This window comes from Daktulosphaira vitifoliae, unplaced genomic scaffold (genome assembly GCF_025091365.1).
Source record: "Daktulosphaira vitifoliae isolate Bord-2020 unplaced genomic scaffold, ASM2509136v1 Scaffold_4, whole genome shotgun sequence".
Classification (NCBI taxonomy): Eukaryota; Metazoa; Arthropoda; class Insecta; order Hemiptera; family Phylloxeridae; genus Daktulosphaira; species Daktulosphaira vitifoliae.
The window spans coordinates 21383426-21403537 of NW_026099575.1; the positions used below are offsets into that span (position 1 = coordinate 21383426).

The 20112-nt window shown below is 26.1% G+C and overlaps 2 protein-coding genes across 7 annotated transcripts in view; one reads left to right on the forward strand and one right to left on the reverse strand.

The window, feature by feature from the left end:
• LOC126905911 (cytosolic carboxypeptidase 4-like) overlaps window positions 1-20112 on the forward strand; it is a 41955-nt gene that overhangs the window by 16410 nt on the left and 5433 nt on the right. Inside the window, exons 3-19 of one of the 3 annotated variants that reach the window (XM_050686048.1) lie at window positions 3109-3178; window positions 3244-3399; window positions 3469-3600; window positions 3670-3804; window positions 3865-4014; window positions 4073-4282; window positions 5910-6081; window positions 6276-6416; window positions 6545-6587; window positions 6652-6836; window positions 6909-7028; window positions 7102-7204; window positions 7273-7350; window positions 7436-7732; window positions 7973-8113; window positions 8389-8567; window positions 12619-13101. In XM_050686048.1, the coding sequence (XP_050542005.1) occupies window positions 3109-3178; window positions 3244-3399; window positions 3469-3600; window positions 3670-3804; window positions 3865-4014; window positions 4073-4282; window positions 5910-6081; window positions 6276-6416; window positions 6545-6587; window positions 6652-6836; window positions 6909-7028; window positions 7102-7204; window positions 7273-7350; window positions 7436-7732; window positions 7973-8113; window positions 8389-8567; window positions 12619-12730 (2424 nt within the window). In that variant the 3' untranslated portion in view covers window positions 12731-13101. Of the gene's footprint in view, window positions 1-3108; window positions 3179-3243; window positions 3400-3468; window positions 3601-3669; window positions 3805-3864; window positions 4015-4072; window positions 4283-5909; window positions 6082-6275; window positions 6417-6544; window positions 6588-6651; window positions 6837-6908; window positions 7029-7101; window positions 7205-7272; window positions 7351-7435; window positions 7733-7972; window positions 8114-8388; window positions 8568-12618; window positions 13102-20112 lie in introns of those variants that run through there. The other 2 variants (XM_050686047.1, XM_050686049.1) reach the window with 2 other exon arrangements.
• LOC126905912 (uncharacterized) lies at window positions 8665-14397 on the reverse strand. 4 transcript variants are annotated; one of them, XM_050686050.1, is made up of 5 exons: window positions 13903-14397; window positions 11356-11538; window positions 10254-10437; window positions 10038-10205; window positions 8665-9723 (listed from the first exon to the last, which is right to left on the reverse strand). In XM_050686050.1, the coding sequence occupies exons 1-5, from the start codon at window positions 14129-14131 to the stop codon at window positions 9141-9143; spliced, it is 1347 nt and encodes a 448-aa protein (XP_050542007.1). In that variant the 5' UTR covers window positions 14132-14397; the 3' UTR covers window positions 8665-9140. The 4 variants fall into 4 exon arrangements, with proteins under 4 accessions (XP_050542007.1, XP_050542008.1, XP_050542009.1 ...); XM_050686051.1 differs by having other exon boundaries at window positions 8670-9723; window positions 10038-10193; window positions 13903-14389; XM_050686052.1 differs by having other exon boundaries at window positions 9577-9723; window positions 10030-10205; window positions 13903-14378.

Here is a 20112-nt window from a genome sequence, read left to right on the forward strand (position 1 = left end):
TTACACTAAACTTGTAACACTACACAATGAATATTAAAATGTCAACAAAATATTTGATATATATCAAATAAAACGCGTGCTATCTCATAAATTTACGATATATAGGTAAAACCTATGGCACCCGCCGTATTTACTACTTGTATGAATATATATATACAGTAAAACGCCGATTAACGGGACTAATTGAGACCAACGGTATTCCGGATAACCAATCATGTGCTTACATATTTTACAGAGGAAAACACGCACAGATGATATAAAATGAAGAAATTTAATAACAATAAAGAAATTTAATTAAAATAACCTAATTCTTAGAAAAATGAAGCTCGCACGTGTCTATTCGGCGTTCCGGATAATTGGCGTCCGATTAATCGGCGTTTTACAGTATATATATATTAATATCGATTATCGAATTTATAAATATCTAAATCCCAAAAGTAATATTACTTTTGTTCATAGTATTCTACGGATCTTCATCAAAAACAAATTTTTAATATTTTTAATGAAAATTATAAAATATATGCTACTATTTCTAAAAATAATCAATATATGCATTTATATGCTCAAAAACGTCAAATATGCAAAAATATGCAAAATAAGTTAACGTAATTGTAATCTAGACTTCATGAATCAAATTTATATCATACTTGGGTTTAATTCATATTGCGCGAAAAAAATATGCAAAGTCATAAACATCCGAGCTCTAGTCATAACATATACACATTTGTACACTAGCCATTATATATGTATATATATCTTAAANGTTATAACATTATTAAGTTAAAAATATAAAAAAGAATTATTTTATAAAAATTGTAATTTTTATTATTGATTTGTTAATTTTTGAAAAAGTTATGGCAGTTTTAAGTAAAAAAATTGAAAAAATTTCGAAATTAGTGATTTTTAAATTTGTAATTTTTTTGGAGATTTTCCCCATTTACGGGGAACGAGGGAATTTTTTTTAATTTTTGAGGGTAATGTCTTCGACTAGATACGACTTGTGATCTTTTAACATATCGTTGAGAGAAATCGGTTCGGTGAGTGCTGAGAAAAAGTGGTAACAGACAAAAAAAAAACACATAGTAAAATTAATACCTTCTCAGCTTCGCATCGAAGCTAAAATATTAATATTGCTTTTCGATTTGAAGTGGTTCATAAGTGAATCACTGTTTAATGACTTGTTTAGATTTGTGCAAAAATATGACATCCGAAAAGAAAACATTTTGTAAATATTTAATTATTTATAAAGTTTTTGTACTTATAGTCTTTCAAACACTGTACAAACGATTACTTTTTTTAATTTTCCTGATCTTTGGCGGAAAGTGTACCTTGAGTTACTTATTTAAGTTGATTTAAACACGAGTATCATAAACCTACTTATATTTTTTGACTAATATGTGTAATTAACGGATGTTCTTCAAGTAAATCATGAACGACTATATACCTTATATATTTACACAGATATTAATAGGAAGGACAGTTTACTGATTAAACATTTCTTCTAAATTACAGTATTATGACACAAAAACCAGTTGACCTTGAACAATGACAGATAGATAGGTTTTTATGTTACAGTGTTATAAAAAATATTTAAAAATAAAAAATGATCATATAACTACATTATTTAGATATAATCACGAATTCATTAATTATATTTTTTTAACTGGAAAAATTTTAAATAGTTGATGTAAGTTTTTGGAAACTTGCAATCCTTGGCTTTCATCCATCTGCTCAAAAACTATATAAAAGTAATATATTTGGGAAATAGCCAAATTTTTTTCCGAAAAAACATAATAGTTATTTGTTTAATTGTAATTATTAGCTATCTTACGACAATTTGACTTTCCAATTTTTATTTATATGATAGAATAATAATATTAGTGAATTCTAAAGAAGATTATTTTTATAAATAGTACAGAAAATAAAACTTTAAAATAAATTAATAAATATAGGTTGCTTTTAGTAAATATTAGCAAGATTTTTAATTTAAAATTGCTGCTATTTAGCTTTTAAACAGATTTATATAACAAAATTAAACATATTAATGGCTAAAAATTATTTTCAATATTTTCACTGTTCTAAACTACTTAAGTATTCAAATACTTTTAACAAAAGTAAAATAAATTGTATTAAAGTTGGAAATAAAATTATTACTGTTGTCGATTGATTTAAAATATAATTTAATAACTAATGATCTTTTTTATTGTTTTATACTAAATTAGTTTATTATAGTCTTTATTGTTATATCTATTATATCTATCGAAAAATGAACATTTTAAAAGAAAAAAACAAGATCATTAAATTTATTTTTTTTATGAATTGCATTATGCAATGTAAATTTCATGTTGGTTTTTAGATAACTAATGAAAACTAAAAACCTTGAATCTATACTTTTTTGTGAATCTACATTATAATAAATCAGATACTAAAAATTTATATATTTTAAAAATATAACATAGTGTGTATAAAACATCAATATATTATTTTAAACTGTTTAATACATTTGTTGTAATTCAATATAAGCTGTTAACTTAAACCTATTGGTTAAAGGCAAAAGTTCAATTTTAAATATTATAATGTTATAGCATTATATTATTCACAAATGTTTTTTAATATTTAATTAAAACAAGTTTGGCTTTGTATTTAGACTAAATTATCAAGTTATCCGATTATTAATAACAGTGCTGATCAATAAATGTTAAATACTTAATTTATTTTTACATAAAAATCAAAATATACTCTTAAATTTACAAAGTTTGTACATCTATGTAGAATTAGTTATTAAAATTTAAAAAACAAATGATTTTATCGAATTTATTATATGAATAATAATTAAAATTATACATTAATATTAATAAGATAACAGATTATTTTTACTAAAGATTTGATACAGACCAATTATCTTTTTCATTATATTAGTAAGAATTAAAAATATTTGTCTTACGAATAAAATATAAAACAAATGTCTAATTTATAGGTATAATAATTAATACATTTATCAGTACTCATAAAATATAAGATTAAATTATGTAAATTTAAGATTTCTTTTAAACAAGTATAAAATTTCATGTTATAATATACTATATTATAATTTATTTATTTTTTCAGAAATCAAAAGATAAATCAACATGTACATATTTAGCTGGTGTTATTCGTGCGTGCGTTGCTCCAAAATCTGGTAACTCGAAAATATATTCGTATAATAAAATTATATCACTAATTTAATATTGTGTGCTCATCAAGGAAATATAAGAATGGCCGTTTTGAAACATTTGGTAAAATTAAATGCTTCAAAAATATTCATGAAATCAATAGTAGAACTACAATCTAAATCTGTAGGTACGAGTGATACTCTCGTAAACGAACTGTTTTTTATTTTAGGCGAACTGTCACAAAAAGGTAAATTATACTTTTTATTTGATAACATCCACAAATTTAAAAATGCGTCATATTATTAAACGTTAACAGATAATAATTTTTCGAAACATGCTGAAGTATTAAGTGTAGCCAAACTGTTTCATCAACATTTAAGAAATAATGTTAAGAACATAAAATTATCGACCTCATTAATGTTATGTTTTAAAACAATCACAAAAAATGGTTTGAAAATTGTACTGTTACCATAAAAAAATGCCATTTTAAAAAGATTCTCTGATTATAATTATTTAGAAAATATTGTTGGTATTCTCTTGAAAGATAATTTTTGTTTAACGATGGAAAAACTTCTCCGAGAAAATAAAAAACATCTAAAGAAAAACAAACAATGGATATTCATTGTAATTTTAGCTAATTTAAGTAAAAAAGGTAATAATATCTATAATTACTTTATTTTTATAAGTTAGGTATGCATTTTCTGAATTATAGTTACCGAAGAGACCTGCGACCGTCTAGTCCGTGGAGGTCTAATGCAATATGTATTAGACATTTTTGATACAAAAAACTACTCTTCAAATAAAACGAAAAGGAAAATATTTGCTTCTGCTCTTGACTTCCTTGTACATATATCAGCCACTCGTGAGTTACTAATTTTATACTTTCAGTCTTAGAAAAATTTATTCAAATTTTATCTTAGATAACGGACGTATTGGGTTGAAAAAGTCAAATCGACTAAGCGTTTTGTATACGTTTGGCAGTACTTGTCCAATTAATCAAATTTACAATTCCACTATTTCAAAGTTATGCACCATCATTAATGTCTGCACAGACAAAATTATTTTACCACTTTCTTCTACACAATCTTCATTTTTCTTCAATTTAGGAGACACAACGATTGGTGATACTGGTAAATAGTTTTAAATAATTAAATAGTTTTAAAGTAATTATACTTTTTAGGGTACATTTAAAAAAAAAAACGGTAGCACAGTGGGGACGTGGCATAGTTGGGTCCAGTATAGATGATATCTGATAGTGATTAAAATCATTATCATAAAAGATGCTNGTTGGGTCCAGTATAGATGATATCTGATAGTGATTAAAATCATTATCATAAAAGATGCTTCGATGCAAAACTGTAGATAGTGTTTAATTTAAAAAAATTGGTGGATTATTCCAAAAGTAAAATATATTCCTATATCTTAATTTATATCCTGATTACAAGTTTTATGATTTGTAAGTGTAATATATGAATAAATGTATAATAAATTTTAATTTATTTATTAAATATTTTATAAATTTGTTCAACTTCGAATGTCATTTCCTCATAGATGATAGGTCGTCGGAACAAAATTTGTTTTTTTAATTTATATTACGTAACATAAGCTATAATTTAACATATGTTTAAATGATACAGTTTTTCAGAAACATTTTTAAAATTTAACTTGAAAATATTGACTTTAATGAAAAATTTGTCATCTTGAATCCACCCCTGTAGGCAAGTAACGGGTCAGGTTTTCAAAAATAATTTAAAAATTGGTGGTTTATTCCAAAAGCAATATGATCTCCTATTGCCTTATTTATATCCTGATTACAAGTTTTATAATTTATAAGTGTAATATATATATATAATATATAAATATATAAAGGAAAATGGTTTTATTTAAAAAAAAAGTATGTCGAATGAAAGAGGTTTATAAATATTATTTATCATAAAAAATTGTATTGATCCATATATTTTTCAAAAAGTTATAGCATTATAAAATTAAAAATATTAAATTGAATTTTTTTACAATAATCGTATTTTTATTATTAATTTTGATGTTCGTTTTCACCATGAAAACAAAATGAAGTCCGAATTATTTTTTTCCATAATAAAGTATATTATATAAGCTTTAATTTAAGATATATATAAAAGTGTCAGGCTTTCCGGAACACTTTCAAAAGTTAATTTTATGTGAAGAAGTTGCCATTTTAAATCCCCCCCTGTGGGTAGGTAAAGGGTCAGATTTATAAAAAAATATACCAAATGATAGGAAAGACATCTATAAAAAAAAAAATATATTGATTTGGTCATTTTTAAAAAAGTTATGGCAGTTTTAAGTAAAAAAAATTGAACAAATTTAAATATTAGCGATTTTAAAATTTATAATTTTTTTGGAGATTTCTCCCATTTACGGGGAACGAGGAAAATACGATATCTGATCTTTTGACATATCATTGAAAGAAATCGGTTCGATGAGAGCTGAGAAAAAGTTGTGACAGACATAAAAAAATAAAAACACGTTAAGATAAAATTAATACCTTCTTAGCTTTGCATCAAAAATAAAAATATGAAAACAATGATCCCTTACCGTATACTTAGCATATGTTTAATTTAAAATAACTTGTTTTTCAGAGTTATTTTAAAAGTTTTATATAGTGTAGATTCAAAATAATGGCTATATGACTTATTAAACTTTATAACTTTTTTTTTACAACGTACTGTATAATAATGAAATTAAGTTTTCAAATTTTTGATATGACATTTTTTTTAGGAATTGAAAAGTATGAAGGAACCGATAGTGATGAAAGTGATGACGAAAGCGATATTAATATGGTTCATAATTCACTTGGGCCTATTGATAATTTGGTACTTCAAAAATCAGAATCAGTAAAATTTGAAATATCGTTAAGCTATTGGAAAAATCTTGACGAGCTTAAACCAATGTAAGAAAAAATCTCAATGATTAATTTATATTTTCCATAATTAATCTTAAATGTACTTAAATTGCATATCTTCAACGCCGTATTTTCTATAATTATGGTCGATTTCAATTAAAAATTTTACTTAAAAGTCATTAAAAATAATCTGATGGAAAACTTTATATTTTGACATTTCTAACGTGATAATGTGAATTTAGCTATAGCAGATTATTTGAAGAATTCGATGTAGAAATTACAAATCCTATTTTACCCTATGAGATCCGATCTGCTCAAAGTGCAAACTCGACAAAGTCCATGATTAAATCATTCGTAAAATTAAAATCGAGTAAATACAATGGGTAACTATAAAAATTACTTAATAGTATAATGAAATACAATTATTTTAACTTATATCATATATTTGTATCACGTTAAAAATAATCTCTGGATGTAAAATAATTTTCGTTTGATTTTAATATTTTTTAAGCATTCAAAGTAATTCAAATTTCCCGGAAGATATGAAATTAGAGGTAAGTGGTTTGAAAAAAATAATAAGGTATATGTCGTTATGTACATTGGGAATTAATTATTTAGAAAGGAGAAATAAAATTATTAAATAATTTACGAACATCTCAAACCCACAAAACTGCATACTCAGCAATTGCAAAACGTGTGAATACAGTTATACCACTTGTGAAATTCGCTTATCCTGATTGGGTTGGAGTTGATATTGATAGTCCTTTAGAGCCTTTCTACAACAATGAAGAGCAAATTTCTCGGTAAATAATAGAAATTAATATAAATGTGATCTGTTGTTTTGTTTTATGTTTATAAAATTTTATACATTTCAGAATCAAACTAATTAATTGTTTAGAACAAAATATCAATAAAAAAAAAGATACCGACAATTTAATTGTTTACGATTTGGATTTTTTAATAAGAGTTTGTGCAGAACTAAAACGTATTTCACCGTAAATAAACATCTATTGTTAAAATATAAAATGTAATTTCTAAAATAAATTTTGATTATTCAAAATTTTATAGATTATCAAATGATGATGAACAAAATTTAAATGTAAAAACAAATTTTGATCACTTGCATTTTGAATCACGCTTTGAGAGTGGAAACTTAAGAAAAGTTATGAAAGTAAAAGCTTAATTATTTTTTTATGAAAATGTAACACTCGTTATTTTAAAAATATTTTCGATTTTTAGATTGGACCAGTTGAATATGACTTAATTTTAAACTCCGACGTTAATTCTAGCTCACACAATCAATGGTTTTATTTCCAAGTATTTATTAATTTGCTGGAGTTTTATATTTCATTCTTAGTTACTTATTCAAAAACTAAGTATTAAATTTTCATTTTCGTTTTAGGTTTCTAATATGGTGGCAAATAAACAATACGCGTTCAATATAATAAATATGGAAAAAATGAGTTCACAATTCAAACATGGTTTGCAACCTATAATGTTTTCAGTAAAAAGTTACGTTGAGCGTAAGGAAGGTTGGAAACATACAGGCACGGATATATGTTACTATGTAAATCAATATAAGAATGAAAATAAAGAACAAAGTTCCTACATGACTGCATCATTTACTATTCAATTTCCATACGATTTAGATATTTGTTATATAGCCTATATTTATCCATACACATATTCTACTTTATTGGTAAGTGTATCACACTTTGATATTTACTGATTTTTCAATAGTTTTTGTATAAATAACTAGTTTAAAACTCGTATGATAGTTTTTTTTCAGACAAAAACTTTCATCATCATGTTTTTCTCATATTGATTTTAATATTAGTTTCTTCTAAAAGTTTTATTCGTTGTAAATAAATGAAATTCGTTTTTTTTTTAATTTTACTAATCTAAACAGTATTATTGAAAAAATATTAATATGTTTTAGTACAAATGTTTCAAGTGGAAAAATTCTGTAGACTCTAAAACAACCTTATTTCGCGCAAACGCTTTGTGTCGGTCATTAAACAATAACGATGTGCCAATTCTTACTATTACTTCAAAAGAAAATAATGAACAACCAATAAAAGTAAATATATAGTTAAAAAATCTTAAAAATTTTATAATTTGTCATTTTAATATTACACACAATGCCACAAAATATTTTTGTATTTATGAAAATTATGAATTTTAAAATTTTATGAAATTATTTTTTAGTTAAAATATATTTATATTTAAATTGGGGGAAATCATTGAATTATATAAAATATATTTAAGACACTTAATGATCTCGTATTAATACTATTAAAAATTAATAGTAGTAAATTCTAAGAATTGATTGAAATTTGTTTTTTGTAAGTATAGAATCGAGAAATCGTCTACTTAACTTCACGTGTTCACCCAGGAGAGACTAATTCGTCATGGGTAATTGACGGTGCAATTGAATTTTTGTGTAGTGACTTTACTACAGCAAAAAAATTACGAAATAAATATGTATTTAAAATTATACCCATGTTAAATGTCGAAGGTGTAATTAACGGTTGGTGAGTACATCAACATTATAAAATATTATCTTAAAATAAGAGTCAATTATTCTTAGTTTATTCAACTTTTGACCAATTTATTAAAAGTACAATAATTATTTTATTTATATATAAAAAAATTAAATATAAATATTTACAAAAAATTCGAATAAATTGATAAAAATCGAAAAAAAAATCATAACATTACAGTACAAATTGTGTACTCAATTTGATATGAAGTTTTTCTTTCAATATTCTATCAATATTATTTGTTCATAGTTTAAAGTATTAATAACTCACTATATATTTTTTAATTACAAATAAAATGATCACATTAAAATAATGAATTACTAACCACTACTTGACAGTTGGGCTACTACGTGCAATTTTAATATTTATACATTACATTTTTAAATTGTAGCATGGTTTACGGTGACAGACAATCAAAGAGAGCTACATAGTCTATAAAAGATAGTTATTAAATGTTTTTGATTTTGATGTAAAATTACTAAGACACTTAATCATTTTTTTGTTATGTCTTTGGAAAATAGCTTTATACCAAATTTAAATTATTACAATTATGAAAAGTAGAAACTAAACTTCTTGTGATGATTTCTTTAAAACTGGTTTCTGAAGTAGAATATCTTTAGGCCAAGACCACGGTAATTGTTCACTATCATTATTTTTTGATTGTTCTAGATCCTTCGTGGCTCGAATTTTATGTGGTACCGATGTAGCAAACGCTTTTTCTAAAGATTCAAATGCAAATGCGTTTGTTCTTTCTTGTTGTTCTGGCTGAACTTGATCTTCACTTTGTGAATCTTGTTGGTGATCTTCTTGTTGTTGTTGATTATGCAGCTGAATTAGTGTTGGGAGCATAGTGGTATACGAATTATCGGATACCGTTTCTGATTCATCATTATATTGTAATGTTGTTTGTATTTCTTGTGAATTTGCTTCTGTGGTACTGGTAGGTAATTCTGTAACTATGGCTTCTGTTTCAGATCCAGGGGATATTAAAGAGTTGTCTGTATTCTGAACATTGTTATGTTCTTCGTAGCTTTCTGTAGTAGTCGTGGAAGATAAAGTTGTAGGTGTAGTAGTGGAAGAGGAATATTCCTCGCGATGAGATGATGAAAAGAGCGAGTTTATGGTTGGTCTTGATTTTATACCAAAGCTGAAATTGTTAAAATAATGTTTATTATTATGTGAAAAACTGTTTAAATAAACTCGAGTTTATTTGGGCTCAAAAATACAAAACAATATAACAATTACTGTATAGTAGGTTTAATTTAAATTGAAATATTTTTTACTGTCTTTACTTCAATTCGTTAAACTATAATAGGAAATTATTTTTATTTTCATACAAACGTCTATTTCAATGGAATGTTTTTAATTTTTAGATTAAAATATTAATGTTTTATTATTCTTCGGAATTTTAAAAATAATTTGATCGGGGATGTTTTATTCTAATAATTCTCACCTGCTTACCCCTGGCTGGAGGATACTGGTATTGATCCATAGTTGTAATAATAGCACCTAGTCTGTTCGCAAATAAAATCCTTCAAATCTGTACAATCGGCAGTTACCCAATCCATTGTTGGAGCTTTAAGTGCTACGCATCCATCTCTGGATCCACTGTCACCCCTGAAAGACATACTAGTTTCACAAATATTTTCGAACTCGAAAAGCAATATTTATGCTCACCTCTTTTTCCTGGCTATAGGTAAAGAAGGCTTAACGCTCATTTCATCAGTATCTAAGCCACCATTTGCTGATTGTTGTTTCATAAGATTAAATGTTGTATTGAAAGGTAATCCAGTAGACATCCAAATCAGCATATCGGTACCCAAGCGATTACCAGACGTCCAATAGTCAAATTTATGATAACCTAAAATAAAAAAATATGCGAAATAATTACTATGGGAAAATATATATATTAACTCATATTTGTCACGTTTAACTAGGAAAATTTTCTCATAACTGAGATAATTTCTAGCAGTATTTAAAATAATTTCATTTGAAACGATTTTTAGAAAACACATGTTAATAATGGCATGACTTTAATAATTAAGAATGGAAAGGTTCTGACCCGAATACTTTTTAATAAACATATTCCATGCTAAATATTCAACAGAAATATTATTGAATATTTAAACACACACAGTATATTTTAACATAAGAATGCTTTACTGGAAAATTAAAACTATTTTAGCTAAATTTTTTTTATTCTAAGTAGGTACTTTAAAAACCTTTTCAGTTTCATTAAAAAAAAATAATTTAAATCTCTTATTTTCCTGTGTACTTTTAAAATCGATACAATATTTCAATACTTAATTTATCAATTATATAGGTGTTCAGTAAGTAAGGTAAAGGGTTTCTATTGTTGTAATTATTTGTAACATTGCCCTGTTTCCTTACATAAATACTCTGTATATATGAACATTTAACAGACACTTTCTCAGTCCCGTATTCATCTAAATATTTAAATATCATGACATAGGACTAACGAAATAATTTTAAATCATATGTGTTTTTAATCCAGTGCTTGGTATTTTCGTTAGAATATCCGTTAGAACAAACCTTCCAATGCTCAGGTATTGTTATGTACATAATTGTTGAGACTTGTATATTATTTGTTCACCGGAATCTGTTTTTTNGAGACTTGTATATTATTTGTTCACCGGAATCTGTTTTTTGTTTGCACAACACTGCATTTTCCTGGCATTTATTTACTTTAAACCCAGCCTGAATTTTGTTGGTATCTACCTCGAGTATTTATAAGAGAACTAAATGGTATTTTACTAACCTGCATTTTTTAAAAAATCTGTTATTGAAGATGTTTTTTCCAATGTTTCAAACGATGCTAATTGTAAACCAATTGATCTACAGTATTCATAAGCTAAAAAATAATTTAACTCGGCTGAGTATGGGTTCATTCTACTAATGTAATACTGAGTTCCATCTAATTGAATTGTTGTAATTCTTTGACCTGTAAATTAATATTGTATAATACATTAAAATGTAATTTTCATCAAATTTAATAATACAACAGGTTAATTATGTTAAAAGAATGTGTTTCAATAAATTTATGATCCTAAAACTAATTTTAAAGTTTTAAATTATCTCATAATGACGAAAAAAGTTAAATGGATGCTAACTATAACAAAATAATAACAAATCATTTTATAATTTCTCTTTATTATAATTTAAAATTTAAATGGTAAAAAAATGTATTTTTTTTGTTTGGTAGTTCATATCTCCCAGATATATCCTTGGCTAAAGACCCACTATTAATTCTCCTGAAGAGCAATATATTTTTGTTTAACTCTATCATAAACATGACCACTACTTAATAGAAGTATAATTTTTTCAAGTTTTCAAAAAAAACCCTGTCATAAATGATTAACTACATACATTAGACAGTTCTCACTTTTATCCATTAAATTGTTTGACAATACTATGTCTTTCAAATTTAAAAGTAGAATATAAAACCTATAGATGTTTTTAAATAACTTCAGTCTATATTGATATAATAATGATAAATATCTTTCTCTAGACAATTTTCTTCAAAATGTATTTTTTCAAAAACACAATAAAATATATACAAATGTCTTATTACTTATGAATAAAATTATTAAACAAGATCATACCCATTTAAAATATTTAAATCTCGAGTCTTACATCCAATTAAAAAATTTTAATTAAAACGATCGACATTTCAGAACATATAGTAAAGAATAATTTAAATTTTTGATTGATTGATGGAATGAAAATAATGGTTTCTGTGGTGTTATACCGTGATGATAAATTATGACCACGATTTTCATTAACATAATAAGAAATTTCAAATTAGAAATACTATTTTCTTTATACAAGCCTTTGTTAAAACAAATTTAAATATAATCAACTTGGATATATTTAATATTCAATTACGGTCTCTTCATGAAAAAAATGACCCCTATAGAGAATTCTAAGATATATTACATCATTGTAACATCTTCAGACGCACCATTAAAATCGTTACATTATTATTGTTCAAACTTTTGAGAGTAATAATATGTATTTTCAGGCACTATTCTTTTGTATTAATAGCTAAAACAATCGTAATGTTTTTAACGGTTATGGTCGAAGGTCATAGTACCTCCCTGAACATTGTCTTATGCGGTCTCCGCCACACGTGAATTGTGCAAGTGTCGGGCTATTATTCAATTATAACGACAATTATCGTTATTACTGAAGAGTTGAATTATATTTCAATAGCGCCATATGTATGCCTATAACAATACAATTAAAAACATTAAATATCCAACATGCAGTCGATTCGCTTCTATGACTCTCTCATACACGTTCCGGATAGTTATTTTACCAGTCTCGAGAAATATGAATTTGTTTTATTTCTGCGCAGTGTAATACATTTTATACGTACTTAATGAGTTTCAAAACCATCAAAAAGATTTAACAGTCAACCAACAACAATAAGAACAAAACACAATGTAAATAAATGATAAATAGTTCAATCTTACGTTTCACAACAAATATAATTGTTTATACTCTCAAGTATATATTAATTATTTATAATTTGTATAAATAAAAAAGTCTTATAGTCTCAAAAAAAAAAAATTATACACCTTTTTCTCATTTCTTGTTGTTCGGAGCAGTCATCATGTATTCCATGCGGTTTCCGTTTATAGGTAACACTATCACGTGCATTTACAGGAAGTCCACCTGAGTTTATGTGCAGTGTTATACGTTGGGTTTAAATAAATAAAACCATATAAAAGAAGCCGTAAATAATACCGTTGTCTATCACTTCAGCGTTTTAAAATTTTAAACCAATAAAACTCTCAAGTAAAAACATAATATATTTTTTGTATGCCAAAATCTCTCATCACATTCGAACGAATCAATTGCAATTACTATCTTATTATTACAGTTTTCTTAAACAGCGAATATTTTAATTAAAAAAAAGAGTTACTATTATACATGTAACATTATTAATAGTCAAGTAAATAAATTGTATATACATTTATCATAAATGGTCATTAACAATAATTTATTATCACTGTCGAAAAAAATCAGTAACTTGGATTTTTCTATAACTTTTAGTAAAAGAAATAATATTTCCACGTTTTTCTTTGTAAGAATTTTTTTATTAAAATTGTTTTCTTCCCAATTTTATAATTATGTATATTACACGAACATTAGAAAAACTCATTATTTCTGTAGAAAAAAATTATTGTCTATTTGGCTACTTTTATTTTACAGATATTTCCAATTATTCAAAAATATTGTAAATAGTAATATTTTAGACTTCATTATTAATCATCACGTTATAATTTGTTGATTTACTGACCTGCTGCATAACATGACAATGCTGCGATCACTGCTAACGCTCCTCCTATGCGTTTGCCGGCAGTCATAATGTGAGTGTGCGTGTGAATGTGTAAATACGTGTGCGGGCGACGACGACAGCGGGAAAACTGCGGCTGAGGAGGTGCCAAAGTCGACTGGCGAAGGATGAGACTCGTCCGGGGCAGTCTTGTGTGTGAGCGCTCTATTGTCGGAGACGCGAGTATAAACATAAGGTATTGAACGAACGTGAGAAGTACCTGTCCCAGTGTGTTTATGCGTGTAACCCCTCCTGGCCAACGTGTATGTACCCTACAATATAAGATCCAAAGTCAACGCCTGTGTGGAAGAAGCACACTGCCCCCAGTGCTATTGTGTTTTGTCGTCTTTTATACCCTCCACGAGTAAAAACTAAAAAAATACATAGTATTGTGTAGCCGATAAGTGTATGTTGTCACTACTGAAGTCTTGGTATGCTGAAGTTACTTTTAACACTGTTCAAGAGACACATTATTTATAATTTTTACACTTTAAACTTCGTTATAAGAAATAAACATAAAAAATTTATTAAAAAATAACTGTAGCTGTTCGACTATTATGAAAACTGCGCTCTGGACGTTTGAATATACTTTACGTTTTAATCATTAAACCTAAAGTGCTACAATTGTGACTAGCCACTTTTTGTTTACTTTATTCTTCAATGGCAACATTGAACCTTGATAGACTTAACAAAAACAATGTAAAAGTTAAAATTACCTAATTTGTGGTTTACGGATGACAAGTCTTAGTTGAATTGTAACTACTAAATAAATACATTAATAATTTAGAAACGTTTTTCTTATAATTAAGTTTAATTAAAAATTAAGTAGATTTTTTTTTAATTGGGTACAAGTATAATTTTTCCAAAAAATACATACCATGTATTTTAGTAAGAAGAATTCCTTTATCTTATATTATGTATGATCTTCAATCAAGTTTTATCTATCCTATTATTTTCTGGATTTAAATTAATATACTATAAGAATTAATTTATTTGGAAATAAAAAGTCCAATTTCAATAATTCTCAGTTTTTAAAAAAATTCACATTGTTTTCATTCAAAAATATGACACATATTTAACCCAAACGATGACTATTTTATATTTTTTTATTTAAATGTTTTTAAAAATATCATTATATGTTATTTTTTGTTATGTAAGATATTTATAACTATTACATCTACTGCATAATAAGTAAAAATGTTGTATCCAATAGAATTACAAGGTATTTATTTAAATAATATATTTTGGTATACTTTTTTTTTTATTATATTGAAATACTTTTATAGTTATCCGAAACCTCTTAAGGTTCCGATAACTATAGATCTCTATATCTCTAAAGATTAAAATTAAAAATTGATTTGTCGACTTTAATTTTTAAATAAAAATTTAACTCAAAAAATATCTTAAAACATCAATGTATTAAAATTTATTAAAAATAATTCGAACTAAGTTTAGAGCTAAAGTTTAAACTTCAAATATAATTCTCCTGATGTTGACATATCAGATTAGTTTTAAATTTTCATTAAAATGACTACCAAATATGAATAATAATTTTTATTTTTTGTACATTTTTCTCATAAATAACGTTTTTTTAATAAGGTTTATTACAACTTAAATTTACAGTTTAAAGTATTTCAATTTGATTTTTCGTTCATGAAAAATAATCTTAATAACTTTTTTACGAAATAATGTAAAAGTTGTTTTAATAAAAAATATCTGTGTTTTCAACAAGATAAAACATTAAAATTAAAAAAATGCTATTTCGAATTTTATCTCTTTATAGATATAATAAAGTATTTGCAAATAAATATTAAACTATACATTAATATTTTTCGTTTAAGTTTGCAAAAAACTCATTTTCCTTAATGGCATATTATGTACGCAGTCTGCAATTTGTTTACGACATTGCTTTTCGCGCAAATCATTTTACATCTACTCGTTACTTAGCGTTCCTTTTTAAATGCATAGGAATACTTTTAAAATATGGTTTCATTATATTCACCAATACTTTGCACAAACACTCAAGTCAAATTTAAAAGGATTTAAATGAAACGTTTAAAATGAAAAATGCAAATTGTGGTTTAATTCATCTGCATCAGTTCTTTATATTTATGTCAATTATAAACGTTGCTGCAGTGCAAATAAATCATAAGTTGGACGTTATAGAAATAGAGTAAATTGTGTATTTTAGTTCTTTGAGTGATCATTGTTAACTAGAATCTATTTGTCTAGTTGACAATTAAGCTAATCGTAGTCATCTCGACAACTATTTAACGCCTGACTATAAATTATAATAATAAAGCAATACCAATTATAGCATCAACAATAATAAGACATATAATTATTGTGGTTTAGGCTCATTGAATATTTTTTTTGGGTTGTGGTATTTTTTTAAAATTTTCAATCGAAATTGAAAACAATTAGAAAATGAATGCTACTACAAAGAACGAATTAAATAATAGTGCACGATCATAAGCAAAACAATAAAATTCTGTCTTAAATTGTTAGGTTAGGAAAGTTATCATATTTTATTGATTATAACATAAACTATGCAACATATAATTATTTTTTTTCAAATGGAATTATCTCTAAAATTAACTTTGATTCTACTTTTAATACGCTAACAAAATTGACCGTGCATTTTAAATAAAATTATAAAGAACATAATTGGTGAGAAACAAGTGTTCTTAAAATTTATAGTTACATTAGCTTTCCATAAATTTATGAATACTTTGTTGTTGATTATTATAGTAAAGTTGAATATATTATTTGTAAAATAATATTTCATAATTATAAGTAATAAGATTATTATCATTTGTCATTGAATTTAAAAAAAAAACGGGGGTAATTAAAATTGTTTGCGATTTTCGTTACAGTAGTAATATTCATCCTTAACAGTAATGGTCTGTGAACTTCCATTTAGGCGTCTTCTTTTTGATAACCTTGATTCGTACTTATTTATTTTCTGATTTATTTACTTCCTGAATTTGTTTAGCATTATTAACTGTTTTTATGTAATATCAGACGGTTATTATATGTTTTAATTAGTTTTTTTGTTAAACGATAAATAATAAAAAACTTATTGCCAAAAAAATGAACTCGAATATTTTGAATGCTTCAAATACGTATCTATGTAAGTTTCCGCAATTTTGATTTTGTTACTTTACACTGATGTAAATATTGAAGGATATGAATGTCTTATCTGCATATTCGTTTGTGAAGTGAAAAATTTTTGTATATATATATCCAAGACCAAACCCTAATTACCACCACTGTCACTTAATAAGTTATTTTTTATCCTATGTCAGTAGTCATTAATTTCTACTTCTTTAATGAGTATAATCACTTAAAACTGATTATTTTACTATGTCATTTTTGACTTCGTATTCGAAATCGATGCTGCGGAAGAATATATTGTTCCACGGCAAGTCAATTTAACATCAGTTATTGAACCCTATTGTAATATACTAAAAAATACATTGGTATTTATTAGGGAGTATATTTTTTATGCATACTTATGGTCAAGTTCAATTAACAAATAGTCGAACCAAGTGCTTACTTAGGTGTAACCGCAAAGTGGCAGCCGTCTCATTGCCAAGGTACATAACAATAATATTACATTCTCTTAGTTACAGTAAAGCTAAAGATAGATAAGCGCGCATTGTTCCAGTCACTACACAGAGCCGGGTAATTAGCATTGCAACGTTACATCATCGTGCAGGTATAAATTACTAGCGGTGTCTCTTGTGTCCGGTTCGGCGACCTTTTTGCTGGTTTCGTGTCCAGCTGCTTCTTTTTATCTTTCGGTATTAAATCTGCACGCTGCTGTGTAAAAATGCTTCGTTCGCAGTTGGATCATTCCATTACATTCGTTGTGAACCTAAACCAATCTTAGAAATTCAAGAAATTATTTGCCGTAATTACTTCAATTTTTGTAAGCGAAAAAAAATCATTTTAGATTAAAACACTGAGATTTTCAAATATTTGATTACAAGAAAAATAGTATCATATACTAATTTTTAAGTGAAGGTTACACAAGAACGGTAAAAGTCGGTCAATTTTTAATTTATGGTATGATTTGATAACCCATTAACATATAAACAAATATCATGTAATGAAATCTGTTTTTATTTTTACAATATTTAAGTGTCTATTTTTGTTGTCATTAATAAAATAGGAAATTATAACTCAATTATTCTCTCCTAAAAATTTAACTGTAATTGTCAATTACCGTTTTTCTCCTGTACTCTTCAAATATTAAGTTTTTAAAAATGTACATAATAAAATTATTAAACAATTTTATCTAGAAAATACCCGTCAGCCGTAGTCTAATACATTTAGATGAAAACTCAACCGATTTCATATATTATTCAAAACAATCAACAAAATTTATCATTGTTTTTAATTTGATCGTTTGTTATGAGAAAAGCAGAATTTTATTATAATTTTTAAATAAATATGTTGTTTCTTTGAGCCTACTGACAAACAACCCACGTACAAGATATAAACACTTTCTATTTTGTGACCGACCATTTCTACTACCCTTCGTGCTTCTTATCTTATATTACATAATATTAATATTTCCATTTTTTTTTATTGTAAACACGTGGTCTGCGGTTAAATATCGTATCAGGTTACTGGCCATATAATTTTCTGGGAATACTCGTAAAGTTACTAGCGGCATAGTCTACTCTTTTAATTTTGTATTCAGTCATAAGAACGTACCTAATTGTAGACACCCATTATTATCTTTGTTTTTTTATCATATCGTATTTTTATAGTTAAAAGAAACCTTCGAAAGTAAGATTATTGCTTTTAATTTATCAATAAAAATTAATAAGTTGGACTATAGTAATTTTGATTAAAAAAAAAACAAGACTTATATTCAAGTGGTTCTTAGAAAAATCTCGTATTAGTAATTTCTAACAATGTTTAACTTAAATGTTTTTTTTCTATGGTGATTTTTTTTTCTCAGTATGTGATTATAATATTTTTTCAATTTTGTCATTCATTCGGCAATCAGTTGAAATTTCGTTGTTTATCTAATGATCGATTTCAAGATACGTTTTTGTTTTATTAAATTCTTTGTAAAATTAATTGTTTAATTTATTTTAATATTTCAAGGTTGCCATCCACGTTAGAATCGTAAACAATAATTATGTTGACACGGTTATAAAAATTAACATAAGGGATTATTTAAATGAAGTTTACAATTGTTTTCTTTAAATATATGAAATGTACTCATGCTCGAGTCTGAAGAACTTTAAGTGATAACGTCTTGGCCATTTGAGTTAATACTATTGATCTTTAGTTCATCGACTGGCTTAAATGGTAATACCCTTTTACGAGGTCATCTGTGGATATTACACTACGTCGTGCATAAGGGCGTATAATTTTTTACGTTCGTCCTTGGACTGGTCTCAGAAAACATTGGCTCCTGGGTTAACCCGGCGAACGTGAGTATATTTTAGTTGGAACCATAATTTTGTGTTGTATTATAAGTACGGTGATATTCGTTACGTCGAGTCACTGTATGAGATACAATTGCAGCCAATTATTTATTTTCTTGTAGATATTTTATAAAAGTCACATACGAAATCGGATGTGCAGAAAGGTAGCTGTCGTTTTGTGAATTCATTCACCGGAAATATGTACCAGGTGGTTAGAAACTTTTTTTGCTTATCCTACTCGAGTACATAGAATTTCCAGTGACTTTAACGGCCGTTTTAGGAAACCCTGAACCTGTGACAATGGCGTCNGCTTATCCTACTCGAGTACATCGAATTTCCAGTGACTTTAACGGCCGTTTTAGGAAACCCTGAACCTGTGACAATGGCGTCCGGTGTGTGTCTAAGGATATATTACCGGAAACGTCCACAGTTCTCTTGCACACGCTTATTGTAACGGACTGTTAAAATGCGTTTATAATTTTATATACGTCCAAGGAAACAATAGAAACGCGTCGGTGTTCTTTGCTTACCCCGAAACTAAGTTACATTAGATGAAACCTTTCAGAAAAAAACAAACGTTGAGTCAGATGAGATATTTTTGAAGATAATTTATTTTCAATTGTCAAGTTATTCCTTTTTACTAACGTTAATTCTACCTACCTACATACATAATAAAATACAAACTAATTATAAAAAAGAAAAGTTTAAACATAAGTAGAATTAA